This window comes from Chanodichthys erythropterus, chromosome 5 (assembly GCF_024489055.1).
Source record: "Chanodichthys erythropterus isolate Z2021 chromosome 5, ASM2448905v1, whole genome shotgun sequence".
Taxonomy (NCBI): Eukaryota; Metazoa; Chordata; class Actinopteri; order Cypriniformes; family Xenocyprididae; genus Chanodichthys; species Chanodichthys erythropterus.
In genome coordinates, this window is record NC_090225.1 from 1838847 (window position 1) to 1856514 (window position 17668).

Consider the following 17668-nt stretch of genomic DNA (forward strand, 5'->3'; position numbering starts at 1 on the left):
TAAATGATCTAATGAATAAAATAATATAATTAATATAATAAATAATATAATAATAATAATATAATAAAGTTTTTCAGTGTCACTATCAGCTGTATTGTCCAAACCCTGATAGGTCACGATAAACGACTGTGATTGGTCCATCCTGACAGCGCGGAGAAAAGTAACAGTACATTTCTCCGCGCTGTTCACACCTGGCTAAATCATAATTCTATCCTGATTCCAGGACAAGTATTAAAAATACATACATACACATATAATATTTGAAAATATAAAATATTTTATTTTATATAAACAATTATATTTCGTTCTAGAGTAAAAATAATAAGCATAATAATCTCTAATAAGCAATAAATAAAAAATAATAATAAAGTATGGGATTATAATTATTTAAAACAAATATTTTATTAAAATATTAAATAATTGTCATTAAAAATAATAAATAATTAAATACATAAAGAAATATACAAAGAAATATAATTTAAAAAATAAATTATATTCATACATTTATTTCCTTATTTATGTATAACTGTATTTTTTCCCACTTTTATTTATTCACATATGTATTTCCACATTTATTTATTTTCACATTTATTTCAACATTTCTTTGTCCATATGGTAATGAGCCATATTTTGGATTTTTTACATAAAGTTTTACATTATTTGTATTAATAATTATTACACAGGCCTAAACTTAATCTTTAAATCATTACGGACGTGACAAAGTAAAGAATATTGTAAAAATACAATTAACGTTATACATAAATAAGGAAATAAAAGTATAAATAAAATGTTTTTAACATTTTTTTATATATATTTATGTATTTATTTATTATTTCGGCAGTTTTGGAATTCAATAAATAATAACATATTATTTGTAAACACGCTATTTTCCTCATTTTTTACATTTATATTTATATTTATAAACGTATTTTTTGTTACTTATCAAATACGTCGTTAACATATAAAAACTATGGGATATATTCTAACATATTCTAAAATAATTAATACATTTACGCGTTATCAGCCACGTGGGTACTGTAAAAGGATACACAGAGGCTCCTATTGGTCCATATTCTCGCGGCGTCACATGACCCTCCTCTTCCCTTTCCGTGAGCCGCCAGCAGCAGCATTTTCCCGCGAACTCTCATCTGAGCGGGACAGTTCTAGATCTGCTGGAATGGAATATACGTTATATGAATTCCTCTTTTGAATAATTGAACTCCACATCGCACAACACCCTCTGGGAGACATGGCGAAGCAAAGCTCCCTTTTTAACTTCTTCACCAAGTCACCTCCTCTGGCTGTGAAGGCCAAATCAAACCCTTCTCCAGTGGAGGCAGATGCAGTGAGCAGATCCAACACCTCCCCTAAAGAAGAGGCCAAAGTCAACAGCAGGAAAACACCATCAAAACCTGCCAAATCTCAAGCTAAAGCTGGACATGCGAAACTGTTCGGAGAGAAAGCAGACACTGGAAAGGAGAGGTACAGTCATATTGTACTGGTTACCATGGTGACACCATATTATTATCATATGGTACAGTAATGGAATCATGTGATGGCAATGGTATATATATATATATATATATATATATATATATATATATATATATATATATATATATGAGAGAGAGCACTAAAATTATATTTACAAATAAGTACCATAGTTATTTGGACATGTACCATGGTTTTATCATCGTGTAGGCTATACAACATTATTATTTATTTATTTTTTCCTTAGTTACATTTAAATGTTCTTTCGGTTTTCTTGTCATATGTAACGTTACCAAGAGCACCACATCAAACTCCTTAAATATGAGCCCACGTGGTACTTTTGCCTGTTTGGCGGGAGTCTGTGTGGAGGAGGCGGATCAAATTTCATTGCGCCTTTCGGGATTTTAAATTCTCCACAGCAACTGTCCGTTACTTTGTAGTAAAAGCCGTTACTACAGTTATCGCTAGTTTAAAATAATACATACATACATAGGCCTACATTTTAGATCGATATATACAATATGAGGAAGAAAAGAGTGTAAGATTACTTAAAGCATGTTATTTATTTATTTATTTGTATGACAGTGGTGGCTATTAGTTAATTTTATTTTATTGTTAAAAACTTTAGTATTGGACATAAACCGTTACCAGTTGCTTTATATATATATAATATATATAGCATATGGATTGTTCTGTATTCTTTAAAATGTTATATTTTATGCTTATTTTAACTGGTCGATCATTGTTTTAAAGGGTTAGTTCACCCAAAAATGAAAATAATTTAATTTATTACTCACCTTCATGCCATTCCACACCTGTAAGACCTTTGTTTATCATCGGAACACAAATTAAGATATTTTTGTTGAAATCCGATGGCTCAGTGAGGCCTGCATAGCCAGCAATGACATTTCCTCTCTCAAGATCCATTAATGTACTAAAACATATTATTTAAATCAGTTCATGTGAGTACAGTGGTTCAATATTAATATTATAAAGTGACGAGAATATTTTTGGTGCGCCAAAAAACAAAATAACGACTGGTGGCCAAAAAACAAAATAACGACTGGTGGCCGATTTCAAAACACTGCTTCAGGAAGCTTCGGAGCGTTATGAATCAGCGTTGCATTTCGTTTCTCTCCAGAGAACAGTCCTCCATGTTTAGTGCTGGCACTCTGGTATGGGCCAAGATGGAAGGACATCCCTGGTGGCCCTGTATGGTTGTTCCTCAACCTCTCACCGGACAGCAGATGAGGGGCCGTGGCCGAGACCAAAGGCTTCACGTTCACTTTTTCGATGAACCGCCAACCCGTGGTTGGGTTAACACAAAATACATAAGAGAGTACCAAGGTGAGCAACATGGTAATTAGAATGTCAAATATTATTCAAGTGCGTATAATACTTCATTCTGACCTGACATCATTTCTTGTTATTCTTTCAAGGCTCTGATAGCGTAGACGCCAAATCTGGAGGCATGTTCTTCAGTGGTAAGCCTGTGATACGTAAAGCAATGGAGCTGGCAGATGCTGCAATGAAGCAGAGTCCTGAGCAGAGACTGAAAATGTCTATGTGCATGGATCCCTCAGATGAAGAAGAGGAGAATGAGGAGGATATGGAGGTGAGCAAACACTAGACAAAGTAAATAAATATTTACATGAAAGATATATTTCGTTTTAAGTGGATAGTTCAACCAAAAATGTAATTTCTCTCGTAATTTACTTGTCTTAGTCTTTCCAAACCTGTATGACTTGCTTTCTTCCATGATTTTGAAGAATATTACCAGGCAGAATATAGCATCTACAGGCAAAAACCATAAAAGTAGCTCATATGACTTATTGCTGTATTCCAACTCTTCTTAAGTCAAGCAGTAGAGAGGAACAGACCGAAATTAAAGTCAGTATTTACTGAAAAGATGTCAGCGTGCATACATTAATATTATCCCAAAAAAATTTTAATTTATTTTTGCAACCATCTTAATTTCATCATGTAATATTTTATTATAGGTTGAGAAATCAACCATATCGGATGTGGAAATGTCTGAGGAAGAGGCTGAAGAAAAGAAGAAGCCCAGCCGACGTTCATCTCGTGCTGCAGCTGAAAAGAGTCAGAAGTCGAAGCGTAGGCGCATTGTGGTGGCATCTGACAGCGACGACTCCGGCGAAGAGTTCAAACCTGATCAAGCAGGAGGAAGCAGTGACGAGGAAGACGAGGAGGGAGTGAGTAGCGGGGCTGAGGAAGAAGAAAGCGAGCCGGAGCCCGAACCAGACAGCCCTGTGAAACCGGTCAAGCGCAAACGTCCTTTAGAGAAGCCTGTTAAATCAAAGAGCAAACCAGATACCCCAAAACGAGCACCTGCAACTCTTCCATCCGTGGCGTCCGACACCAAATCTCGACTTTCTGCTTTCTCCGCCCCGGATAACTTCGAAAGTCAGAGTAGCAGTGCAAATGGGACAGATGGAGGATCTACTGTGTGGGACCATGAGAAACTCGACTGGCTGCAGGACGGCAAGAGAAAGGACGCACAACGTAAACGACAATCTGATGAAAACTACGACCCCACGACTCTATACGTTCCTGATGATTTCCTGAACAGGACTACGCCAGGAATGCGCCGTTGGTGGCAGCTGAAGTCTGAGATGTTTGATACTGTTCTGTTCTACAAAGTCGGAAAGTTCTACGAGCTCTACCATATGGACGCAGTGATTGGCGTCAACGAACTCGGCCTTACCTTCATGAAAGGTACTTGGGCCCATTCTGGCTTCCCCGAGATTGGCTTTGGACGCTTCTCAGACGTACTCGTGCAAAAGGGCTACAAAGTGGCTCGTGTGGAACAAACCGAGACGCCTGAGATGATGGAAGCACGATGCAATAAATTGGCGCGTCCCACCAAATTTGACCGCGTCGTCAAGCGAGAGGTTTGCCGAATCATCACGCGAGGTACTCAGACGTACAGCGTGCTTGATGGCGCCCCTTCTGAAACTCAAAGTAAATATCTGTTGAGCATTAAAGAGAAGAGCGAGGAGGACAGTGCAGGCCATGGCCACATCTACGGGGTTTGTTTCATTGACACCTCGGTGGGACACTTCCATGTTGGTCAATTCCAGGATGACCGGCATTGTTCTCGTTTGCGTACCCTGGTGGCACACTATTCTCCAGCCCAGGTTCTTTTCGAAAAGGGCAACCCGTCAGCTGAGACGCTGAAATTATTTAAGGCCCTCTTGTCGTCCACTTTACAAGAAGGCCTCAATGCTGGTTCACAGTTTTGGGATGCCCAGAAGACCCTAAAGGTCCTTGCTGAGGAAGACTACTTCAAAGAAAGCAAAGCGTCAACTGATGATGAAAAGGGATCAGTGCTGCCTCCAACTCTCAAAGCTATGACATCCGAATGTGACGCTCTAAGTCTCACTCCAAAGACGGGATATGAACTCGCTCTTTCGGCCCTTGGCGGCTGCATGTTCTACCTCAAGAAATGTCTAGTGGACCAGGAGCTTCTTTCCATGGGCAACTTCGAGGAGTATGTTCCTGTCGACGTGGAGATGGAGCAAGCTGGAGGAGCATCTTGTTTTTTTGCCCAGACCCGTCAAAGAATGGTTTTGGATGGAGTGACCCTTGCTAACCTTGAGATCCTTCAGAATAGCTCGACCGGCGGTCCTGAGGGAACCCTACTTGAACGATTGGACACGTGTTGCACTCCCTTCGGCAAAAGGTTGTTGAAGCAATGGCTCTGCGCCCCTCTTTGTAATCCATCCTCCATTGGTGATCGCTTAGATGCTCTGGAGGACCTGATGGGCGCTCCGTCCCAAGCGACCGAAGTCACCGACCTACTAAAGAAGCTTCCGGATCTCGAAAGGCTACTTAGCAAGATTCACAGCATGGGTACTCCTTTAAAAGGACAGGACCACCCGGACTCCCGAGCAATTCTGTACGAGGAGGTCGTCTACAGCAAACGTAAGATCGCTGACTTTCTCGCAGCCCTTGAGGGGTTTAAAGTTATGAACGAAATCGTGTCGATCATGGAGCCCGTCGCTGAAGGCTTCCGATCGAAACTGATGCGCCAAGTGGTGCTCCTCAAGACAGAAAACGATGATGGGCTTTTCCCAGACCTTTCGCCAGAGCTCAAACGTTGGGACACTGCTTTCGACCATCAGAAAGCTCGCACTACAGGTGTCATAACTCCAAAAGCTGGCTTTGATCCGGAGTACGACCAAGCCCTAAACGGAATTAAAGACTGCGAGAGAGGCCTGCAGGAATATCTGGACCGACAGAAGAAGAGATTGGGCTGTAAGAATCTATCCTACTGGGGAACGGGAAGGAACCGCTACCAGCTAGAAGTTCCGGATAGTGTTTCCGAGAGGAGCGTGCCAGAGGAGTACGAGGTGAGGTCCACTAAGAAGGGCTGGAAGCGGTACTCTACCAAAGAGATCGAACAGCTGTTTTCAGAAATACAGAGCTGGGAAGACAAAAGAGACGCAGCTCTGAAGGATTGCATGAGAAGACTCTTCTACAATTTCGACAAGAATTACAAAGACTGGCAGACCGCTGTTGAGTGCATGGCAGTACTTGGTAAGAAAAATAAACTATTTCAACTTTCAAAATGTTGGTATACAAAAAACTTCTTTAGAGGAAAATATTGTTTTTTTTTTCATCAATTATTTCATACAGAATATCATATATACCATATCAAGTCTTGACTTTAACTTTTTTGCTCCTCAGCCACTGTGGCTATTGGTTTTCCAAAGTTACTGAACCATTCAGCATTTGCACTGGCCACAATTTTGACATCGATACCATGGGGAAAACTGCCATATAGATATTTAATATTATCTCATAATTTGGCAGCAGGTATATTAGGCTGCTGTCACTTTAAGACCCAATGCACGGATCCATTATACTGTTACAAATGCATTTTCTTTCTCAACTTTTTCGGTTCACTTCAAACATAACTGACTGTGCTTATGTGTGCTTATAGCTTTCCTGTAGCTCAGTGGTTAGAGCATGGCACTAGCAATGCCAAGGTCATGGGTTCGATCCCAGGGATTGCACATACTCAGATACAAATGTATAGCATAATGCAATGTAAGTCGCTTTGGATAAAAGCGTCTGCCAAATGCATAAATGTAAATGTAAAATGTAAGACTGTCATTTTGACTTTATTTCACGTGTATTTGACTGTTTAAGCGCAATAAGCAGCAAAAAAGAACTCAATTTAGTACTTAGAGGGTGTGCACTTTGGGTGTGAGTACACAACCTGCATTTGGATGGTGTTAATTTTAAGCCTTTTACCATACTTTACATCAGTAATGCTGTATTAATTTATATATTTTCAACTCCTAGCTGAAAAGAAGCTGTTTTTTATATTAGACTAGTTTGACTTTTTATTCCAGAATTTTACATTTTTGAAGAATTTTGGACTCTTTTGGACCACGGAAACTGCTCCAAAAGTGGAACATTTCAATAAAATACCATGTTTGCTTAAAAAAAAATATAGTTTTAACTCGATATTTGAAATTGGTACTAGAATAATAATTGGTAAAATTATACATTTCTGTTGTTCTCACCACCAGATGTGCTGTTGAGCATGTCCCGGTACAGTCAGAGCGGCGACGGGCCCATGGTGAGACCAGAGATGGTTCTTCCGGGTGACGGGTCTCAGTCGCCCCCCTTCCTGGATCTGCGAGGGTCTCGTCACCCTTGTGTCACCAAGACCTTCTTCGGTGATGACTTCATTCCCAATGACGTCTTCATCGCTTGCCCTAGCGGTGAAGAAGAAGAGGGTCAAGATAATGGTAAAGCACTTGCCCCATGTGTGTTAGTCACCGGGCCGAACATGGGAGGCAAGTCCACCCTAATGAGACAGGTGAGTGTCGGTAATCAGTTTTCAAGATGACAAAATTGTTCATGGTGTGTTAATTAAATGTTAATGAAAGGGAGCATTGTTTTTTTTTGGGTGAAAACTATAAAAAACCTAATTCAAATGAATAAAACTGAAATAAAAGCTAGTCACTAAAACTAGTGTTGCGCATTCATTTCTTGTCCAAAATACATTTTACATTTATGATTTTGACAGATGCTTTTATCCAAAGCAATTCCTAAGAATTCATGCTCTCATAAAATGCATTTTATGAGTTTATGAATTGAACCCTTGACCTTGGTGTTTCCATGCTTTACTGTTTCAACTAAAGAAATACAATCCTTAATTTATTTTCAGTTTTAAAAATCCACTAAATCCAGATCTCCAATCTAGTCTGATGTGACTTTCAGTGTTGCAAAGGAAGTAGATGAAATATTATGTCGTGTCTTCAGCTCATGTTTTAAAATAATTATGCAAAATAACTGATTTAAGATGAATCATGATCAAATTTCAGATTTCATTGTGCATGTAGCAAAGAATTGTAATCGAATCTTTATCAGAGTGAATATTTTCACCCTTACATCCCTAATCATTGAATAATGATTTAGAATGTAGTCAAGAAACATTAAGGCAAACTTCGCCCCATAATGTGTTCAGCAGCTGTTCAGGCAGGAAGAAGGATGTGGTCTGAGCTCCTATTTCTGGAAATGCAGGTTTCTACATCATGTTTTCAGAATGTTTAGTTGTTTATGACTGGAAATTCTGTCAATGAACATAATATTAATGAAATCTTCAAAAGTCATGGAAAAGTTTTGTGCATTTTTATATTATTGTATAAATTGTTTTAGTAAAGGCACACTCAAAATGAGTGAAATCTACACATACTGAATTTATGAGCTATTAATTGAGAAACTATATGGAATATTTATACTTTTAATTTCTCTCACTGAAGGACTATTGAAGTCTTGATGTTGTTTTTTGGATCTACTAGAACAGGTTTTCCTGCTTGAATGTTGATTATTTTCCTCATTCTCCATTGTTGCAGCTCCTCTCTTCCCAGTCTGTCAGTAACACTCTGTTTAGTTCCCATCTCTATGAAGCCCCTCCTTCTGAAAAGCACACTGTGCTCTGATTGGTCTGCTGCAGCAGTGTCTTGTGATTGGTGTGTTTGGGAACCCTTACTATAACCGCCAGTTTCAACACACTACTAACTAACTCAACCAGGCCACGCCCCTTTATTCTGCATATGAATTATTTAAATGAGGAATATTGTGAAGAAAACTCAAGATGTTCAGAAACACTGACACTGATATAGAGAAGAACTCCCGCTGGAGGGACTTTTTCATGCTCAAACAGCAACATTACACACTAAAGAAAGATGAACATGTAAAAATGTAAAAAATTTAATGAACTCCCTGTTAAATAGAAATAAAGTAATATGCAGATTCTTTATACGCCCATGTCTTTCAGTGTGGTCTGGTGGTGATCTTGGCCCAGTTGGGCTGTTACGTGCCTGCTGAGAGTTTGCGCCTCACTCCCGTGGACCGAGTGTTCACTCGTCTTGGCGCGTCTGATCGTATAATGTCAGGTAAGTTGCTGCTTACTACTTTCCCGTTCAGCATTCATGTGTGCGCTTTACTCTGAATACTTAATCTACCATGTTTCTAGGTGAAAGTACGTTCTTTGTGGAGCTCAGCGAGACTGCTAGCATACTTTTGCACGCCACCAACCACTCCCTTGTCCTGCTTGATGAACTGGGTAAATGATCTGTTCATCTCACATTAAACGGTTATGAGAGAATATCTCGATGTAAACTGAACAAGTGTTCTGCTTGAACTGCAGGCAGAGGTACGGCCACGTATGACGGCACAGCCATTGCGAGCGCAGTGGTGAAGGAGCTGTCGGAGAAGATCTGCTGCCGTACCTTGTTCTCCACTCATTACCACTCACTGGTGGAGGACCACGTCCAGGACCCTGCTGTGAGACTCGGACACATGGTCAGTTTCAGCATTGTCTTCTTCCTATAGAAAGTATCACTTAACTGACCAAAGAAAATACATAATGCAGAAATACATCCAGAAGGCTTTAAAGGGGTAAACCAAAAATGAAAATTCTGTCATTTATTACTCACCCTCATGTGGTACCACACCCGTAAGACCTTCGTTCATCTTCAGAACACAAATTAAGATATTTTTGATCAAATCCGAGAGGTATATACTTGTCCATCGACGGCATTATAATCAACACTCTCAAGGTCCAGAAAGGCAGTCATGTGACTGCAGTGGTTCAACCTTAATGTTACCAAGAGACAAAAATAATTATTGTGCGCAAAAACAAAACAAAAATAACGACTTCTATCCAGTTTTTCAGCTGTCAACAGGGCTTGATGCTGAGGATTTTTTCTTTTGGCCCAGTCAGGCCAGTGGTTAACATTCTTACTTGCCTCACAACAAAAAAATGTATAAAGTAAAAGAAAAGAAAATGGGCCTATAAAAAAAGCCTAGTCATTGTTTTTGATACATGTTAATACTATATTTACACCTTAATAAATATAGTTGACAGCAAAAGCTACTAGATTAACTCACTTAAATTTTAAATATTGTTAGACAAATAAACAGTAAGTAATAAAATAGTAACAAATAATCAAATTATGAGTAATAGGAAGAATAAATACAACAGAACAAACGTATAAATGAAATAAACGGTGCTTTTCAAGTTTTTTATGAAGGATTAAACAGATACAAAAATTGTTATATAATGTATAGCTATATAACTATAGAATAGATTAAACTTTATTAAAGTTAATTAGTCAAGAGCAGTTACAGATGCATAAATGTTTTGAAATGTTGAAAAATATAAAACGTTAAATACTGTTATTTTGAAAGTATTTTAAAAATGAAGACACTTTAAAGGTGGCAGCGAATGACTGTTAATGAGTGAGTCATTGAGATTCAACCGTTTCATTCAAAAGGCTCAGAGACGCAAAACAATTCTGTGGACTTTGGAACTATTTTCTTAGGCGAAATAGAGCGAAACAGACGATTTGGTGTCTAAAATGTAAGTCGCTTGATATTAAGTTCTTGTTCATTAAACTGTACGTTGTATAAAATCAATATCGCATTTGTAATCGTGCTGATATTTGGAGAAAAACTGCACTCTTTGTGTAATATTGGTTAACAATATTAAATTATATAAATATGAAATATATACAGGGGCATTTTGCCACTTATCTTGAATTCTGGGTCATTCTAAATGCATTGTAGTAGACTAAATCACGTAGTGCATGCGTGCACTCAATGGGTGTGTTTTTGTTTGTTTTTTGTAAAGTGAAGGACATACTCGATAATTTCAGATCGTTAAATCAACAATTACGATATCATAGACGATATATTTCACACACCCTACAGTGACCGTTCAGTCTACTGTCCCGAGCGTCGTTCACACTGGCCCCGGGCCATCGGGCAGTCCTTATTGTCGAGCCCTGCTCAACCAGAAGTTTGTCCATCCAAAACATTACTCCCATTGCTAAAAGAATGTTCTAGATATATTTACAACTCAAACACTTTTTTTTGTACAGAAGAATTTCTTCATGTTTTCGGTTTTAAATCCTCCAGTACATAGACCTCTACTGTAAGTTCATTTGCACGGTTTTCTTCTCTCAAAGTGAGGGATGAGAAATGTTCTTGGTAATTGACGGCATGATGATAATTGGATTATTTAAGGAGATTCACACCAGCCTTTAGTTAAAGTCACAATATGTAGGATATTTTGGTTAAAATATCCAAAAACAATTTAGTATATTTTGTTGACTTGTGTATTGGCATTATCCCAGATGTTTCCAAGAATGTTTAAATCCAGAGAAAGAAGCGATTTTATCCATGACACGGATCATGTCCGTGTGTCACCAATCAATAATATATTTAGTTACCCTCGATTTCAGTTTTATTTTGTAGAAACCATGGAAACACCAAAGATGCTTTAGTATATTGTTTTATTAGACAAGGGAACAACTGTTTGGATACATTCATCGACAGAAAATTAATCATGTTATATAGCTCAACACAGCAAGTCCTATCGTTTAAATCTCGTTTTCTTGATTTACCGCGAGTATCGATCAATCTTTCTCATAGCAGCTGCCGAGCGAACACTCAGAGTAACGTTACTAGTAATTAGTAACGTAACATCATTTTCAACACTCTCAAATGTATCTTATATGATAAACAGCTCTGCTTTACCCCACATGTGCTTGACCGGAAGATGCGGAAGTGGCGACTGCATCATAATAAAACTTCCATTACTCTTGAGGCGTGTTGCAATCGTCTGATCAACATCTCCCAAAATCCGTGCTCAATCTTGGCATCATCAAGCTACGCCTTTGTTTTGAATAAGCGACCTCTAGTGGTGAAAAATTACATATTGTGCCTTTAAAGGTGCACTTAAGACATTTTCCCCCAGTTTCTCAGACAAGGTTTAAGCTAGTCCCAGACTAAAATGCATGTTTGAGCTTGTTTAACTAGAAGTAACTTGTACTGATACATCTTAAAATATGTCAATGCCATTGTTTTTTCTCAAGATGCACAATCAGTAATGTTTTTTCTAGGGTATGTTTAAAAAAGCTACTTAAATGTCTTAAGTCAAGTCAAGTCAAATTTATTTATATAGCGCTTTTACAATTGGTAATTGTTTCAAAGCAGCTTTACATATTAGAAGCACAGAAAAAAAGGGAAGTGGTTAAAACTGTACAAACAAGCGTGGTAATATGTAACATATACAAGATGGTGTTACATTAAGCCAATGTTGGCTGACTTCCAGGGGTGGAAAAACCCCCCTAGGAGAAAAACCCAGCGTGCTAGCACTGGGAAAAAAGTCCTAGGAGGGAAAAAACCCCTTGGAAGATATATATATATGTAAATGTATATGGAGATCAAAATCTGAATTGTACATTTTTATTATAGAGATTAAAAATCGATTATATATAAATATATGTAAGCGGATACGGGGATTAAAAATCTGAATTATAGATGCAGCCAGAATTGGATCTTTAGGCCCATTGTCTCCTGGGCTACGTTGTAGTCAGGTCCAGACGCAGGTTCTCCATCTGATCTGGATACGGCCTGGATCCAGCACCCGGCAAACCTCAGGATAAGCAGAGAGACAGATATTAGCGTGGATGCCATTCTTATTCTGATGTACAGGTATATCTAGTGTTATAGGAAATGTTCTCGGTTCCGGCCGACCTAATTATTGCAGCGTAACAATCCTTTAACGGATTTGAAAAATGTTAATGTATTGATAATGTGTTATGTGTATGCAAGAGCAAAGAGATGTGTTTTTAGTCTAGATTTAAACTGACAGAGTGTGTCTGCTTCCCAAACAATGCTAGGAAGATTGTTCCAGAGTTTAGGTGCTAAATAGGAAAAGGATCTGCCGCCTTCAGTTGATTTTGATATTCTGGGTATTATCAACTGGCCTAAATTCTGAGATCGCAATAAACGTGAAGGACTATAATGCACCAAGAGCTCACTTAGGTACTGGGGAGCTAAACCATTTAGAGCTTTATAAGTAAGTAGCAAGATTTTAAAATCTATACGATGTTTAATAGGGAGCCAATGTAATGTTGACAGAACTGGGCTAATATGGTCATACTTTCTGGTTCTAGTAAGAACTCTAGCTGCCGCATTTTGGACCAACTGTAGTTTGTTTAAAAGCCGAGCAGAACAACCACCCAGTAGAGCGTTACAATAATCTAGTCTTGAGGTCATGAATGCATGAACCAACTGTTCCGCATTTGTCATTGAGAGCATATGTCGTAATTTAGATATATTTTTAAGATGGAAGAAGGCGGTTTTACAGATACTAGAAACATGACTTTCAAATGAAAGATTGGTATCAAAGAGCACACCCAGGTTCCTAACTGAGGACGAAGGTTTAATGGAGCACCCGTCAAGTGTTAGAGAGTATTCAAGGTTTTTTCGTGAGGAAGTTTTTGGTCCAAAGATTAGGATATCAGTTTTTTCTGAATTTAATAATAAGAAATTTCTTGTCATCCAGTTTTTAATGTGAGCTATGCATTCTGTTAGTTTTGTGAATTTGTAGGTTTAGTAAGGGCACGAGGAAATATAGAGCTGAGTATCGTCAGCGTAGCAGTGAAAACTAACACCATGCTTCCTAATTATCTCTCCTAAGGGCAGCATGTACAGAGTGAAAAGCAACGGTCCTAATACTGAGCCTTGTGGTACCCCATATTTAACCTGTGATCGATACGACATCTCTTCATTTACTACCACAGACTGATAACGGTCAGATAAGTATGATTTGAACCATGCCAAAGCAATTCCACTAATGCCAATATAGTTTTCAAGTCTTTTTAAAAGAATGTTATGATCGATAGTGTCAAAAGCAGCACTGAGATCTAATAACACTAATAGAGAAATACAGCCACGATCGGATGATAGGAGTAGATCGTTTGTAACTCTAACGAGAGCAGTCTCAGTACTATGGTATGGTCTAAATCCTGACTGGAAATCCTCACAGATTCCATTTCTTTCTAAAAAGGAACACAGTTGTGTTGAAACTGCCTTTTCTAGTATCTTTGACAGAAAAGGTAGATTCGAGATTGGCCTGTAATTTACTAAATCTCTCGGATCTAGTTGAGGTTTTTTAATAAGAGGTTTGATAATAGCCTGCTTAAAGGTTTTTGGCACGTGTCCTAGTGTTAAAGATGAATTAATTATATCAAGAAGTGGACCTACGACCTCTGGAAGCATTTCTTTCAGTAGTTTAGTCGGCATTGGGTCTAACATACATGTCGTTGATTTTGATGATTTGATAAGTTTAGATAATTCTTCCTCTCCTATAGCGGCGAATGATTCTAGTTTTACCTCAGGGACACTACAGTGCACTGTCTGAAGAGAAACTGTAGACGGTTGCATGTTTATAATTTTCTCTCTAATATTATCAATCTTGCAAGTAAAGAAGTTCATAAAGTCATTACTGCTGTGCTCTATGGAAACGTCAGCAGTTGAATCTCTGTTTCTAGTTAATTTCTTAATTGACAAAATGCCTAATCCTGGCTTAATCTAAGCCATGTCTGTGAAACCAGGCCTTTGTTTGCATTTCACTGACCCTTCCTAACCAAGAAAGGTCTTGCACTTTATTCGCAATAAAGTTGACATGAAATCAAAAATGGACCTTATTTATTTGATTTGGTTCACCTATAATTTGCTTCCCCAAGCCTCCCATTCGATAGGAAACAGCAAAGCACTGTGAAATAAGTGATTGTGTTTACATTTGTTTCTGTCTCAGGCCTGTATGGTGGAGAATGAATGCGAGGACCCCAGTCAGGAGACCATCACTTTCCTCTACAAGTTCATCTGTGGCGCGTGTCCCAAAAGTTACGGCTTCAACGCAGCCCGCTTGGCAAACATCCCGGAGGAAGTCATCCAATCAGGACATAAGAAGGCCCGTGAGTTTGAGAGGAGCACCGTGTCTCTCAGGATATTCAAGTAAGACACTTTATGCACCGTGTTCAGATTGGACCATTTTGCGTTGTGACCTTTTCATGACACATTTTCCCCCAAAATGATCAATATAATCTGTCTGGGCACACTTCATTAACTTTTTTTGGTTAAAAATGATCCAAAATCAATTAAGCAAGTACATAACCAATCAGTGCTCAAAACTATCTAACTAATGGTAAGCTTGTAATAATGTTTTCTAATTTGAGTGATTCGGGTTGGTTTCTGTGGGAAATCCGAGTTTGCCGCCGTTCGTTTTTGCGTCATTAACATCTGGATAAAGGAGTCCCAGCTAGTAGGCTATATCGAGTGTGTGGCTGGAATAATTAAATTTGTCATTTTGATGGTGACTTGTAATCAAGAAAGTTCAAAACGACAATCATCACTGACAACTGGTGAATCACCAGCAGTAAAACACAAAAGACTTCAGAGTGACGGAAATTAATTTCATTCCAGATACGTGGGATTACACGGTACTTACAAAATATTTGTATTTCAAGTTCTAATGAACATTTAATTGCTTTTTGAGGTTAAACAAAAAATATCTTTCAAATAAATTTGAATGGTATATCGCTTCGACTGTACAGAAATTGAAATTTATGGGTAACTCTAATACACGCTAAATAGGCCTACAGTCACATAATGTTAACATTAACAATTAGAGAACAAAGTATAACAATAATAAATATAGCTGTGAGCAGCAATTATTGGGGTTCAAGCGTTTCAAGGCCTTTAAGCACGTGTAAAAAGGTATAATGGGGCGTTCACACCAGACGCGACTTGCGCGAATAAATCGCACGTAGTTGGATGCTTGAACATTTCGAGTTTACTTGCTTCATTCGCACATCAAATTCACTTCACAACAGATGTGAATTCAGGGGAGGGGCTTCACTCTTCCACTTCTTTCTGCACACTTCCTCTGAATAAACGCATCAATTTGTCAGTGGGAAAGTAGTTGTAAAATACAGCGAATAAGCTCAATTTACTGGCTTTAGCTAGCTTGTAGTCTCAATGTGTATATATAGCTCTAATTGAGTAAAGACCGTTTTTTACAACTTACCAGATTGTCCGACCTCCTCACTCACTTTCTTCCAAGCAAGATCCTTTTTATTCCTGTTTCTATAAAAGTACAAATATGTATCGTACAGCGACGATGATTTTGTCCTCCATTGTTGTTTCGGATTTCTGCCGAAACAACAATGTCGTAATCGCCTCACTACTAGAGCAAACTCCTGATTGGTTAATGCGGCGCGAATATTCGGCAAAGTTCAGATTTTTCAACTCGCGCGAATCACGCCTTACGCGTGTGAAACGCTCAATTCACACTGCAGGATGTCTATTGTCTTTGCATTGACTTAACGTGAATCACTCGCGCTTAACGCTTCATTCGCATCTGGTGTGAACGCACCATAAAGGTTTTAATTAGCAAGCCCATAACCATCTCCATCATAGATGGAAAAGACCATTTACTGCAAATACAGATAATTTATCATAGGAAATATGTAGTTTTTAAAGCTTTTTAACAGTTAATGGAGGTTGAGCCAAAAACCTAGGACTAGTTTTCCAAAATTGTTTTTTGAAATAATCTCCAATTTTTAACAAACAATTCGATGGACAGCGGCGGTCCTAGAGGGAAAGTTGCTCAGAGTGAGGAGTTCTACCATGTGGTACGAATGTTGATACACGATGCTTTACACACATGAAAAACGTGAAGGCGCCCCCCGGTGGACAGTTTCTTTTGAATTTCTCAACAAGCCTCTTTCGTTCCCATTGGCCGATGACAGACATGTTTTTCGAGATACGTCAACGTCCTCATAGACCGTCATTGCACCTCGTCAAGACACTGCATGCCAATTTAAGTTGATCAAACTAACGGTGAAGTAGTTTTTGGCATTTTCATGTTTATTTCCTTTTATAGCACCACCAAGTGGCCAGTCGCTGCATCCTTTTTCACATGATCACAGAATGATCTCTTACATAGGTGTGCCAAGTTTGGTGAAAATTTTAGCCATTTTAGTAAGTGGCTCCACCCACTTTGAATGTTTTGGCGGCCGCTAGGGGCCGTGAATTGAAACTTCAACTTTTTTTGATAATTACTGACAATCAGACTTCAGAGAATCTCGCTGCACTGGTTTGGTTCTGATCAGTTCGAAAACCTAGGAAAAGTTCACAAAAGTAGGTTTTTCAAAAATACCCGAAAATTTTGCCAAGAGCAAATCCGAGGCATGCATCTCTCCACCTTGAGCCAAAGATTCCAATGATGTCATATTCCAAGACGACGTATTTGTAATTCTGAAGTACAGTGAATATCCACACTGGTGCGTCGACTGACATACACCTCAGAACATTAGATTCATCTGCGCCAGGGCACAACCCACAAAAAGATAATTCCACAAATAACTGCAATTGCAGGTTTCAAACAGAGATGGCGACAGAGGCAAAACTTAATGACAATCATTTTAAACTGTGATAATGTGAAAAGTTTCTCAAGTATCAAAGCAGCACATTAAAAATATTACAAGGTTTTCCTAGTCGACTCGATTTCAATAATTTTAATGTTTTGACTGCATTGTTGTTAATATTGGTGCATTTTCCAAACCTTTGAATACTAGTACGCATTGGAGAATTTAATTTATTTACAGTGTTATTTCTTTTAAACAGGAAATTGTGCTCATTCGCTGAAGACTCCTCCGCTGATCGAGAGCAGTTCGCCACACTGGTTCAGATGATCGGCAGCCTGTGATGGAAAACGTTTCGTTTTTGTTTTGAGTATTTCTGTTCACAATCCCATGAGTTATTTTTTTGCCACATA

At 38.5% G+C, this 17668-nt stretch overlaps 1 protein-coding gene across 1 annotated transcript; it reads left to right on the forward strand.

Moving 5' to 3' along the window:
* The first annotated feature begins 1125 nt into the window (after positions 1–1125).
* On the forward strand, positions 1126–17657 carry msh6 (mutS homolog 6 (E. coli)). The gene is made up of 10 exons (XM_067385615.1): positions 1126–1482; positions 2633–2838; positions 2931–3106; positions 3492–6051; positions 7053–7345; positions 8810–8927; positions 9008–9097; positions 9182–9336; positions 14645–14844; positions 17518–17657. Exons 1-10 carry the CDS (start codon positions 1250–1252, stop codon positions 17597–17599), a joined length of 4113 nt encoding a protein of 1370 aa, XP_067241716.1. The 5' UTR covers positions 1126–1249; the 3' UTR covers positions 17600–17657.
* The last annotated feature ends 11 nt before the right edge of the window (positions 17658–17668 follow it).

Coding starts and splice junctions, on each gene's coding strand:
- msh6 (XM_067385615.1), top strand. CDS start 1,250: ATGGCGAAGCAAAGCTCCCTTTTTAACTTCTTCACCAAGTCACCTCCT. Junction 6,052..7,052: donor TGAGTGCATGGCAGTACTTG/GTAAGAAAAATA, acceptor TCTCACCACCAG/ATGTGCTGTTGAGCATGTCC. Junction 9,337..14,644: donor CTGTGAGACTCGGACACATG/GTCAGTTTCAGC, acceptor TTTCTGTCTCAG/GCCTGTATGGTGGAGAATGA.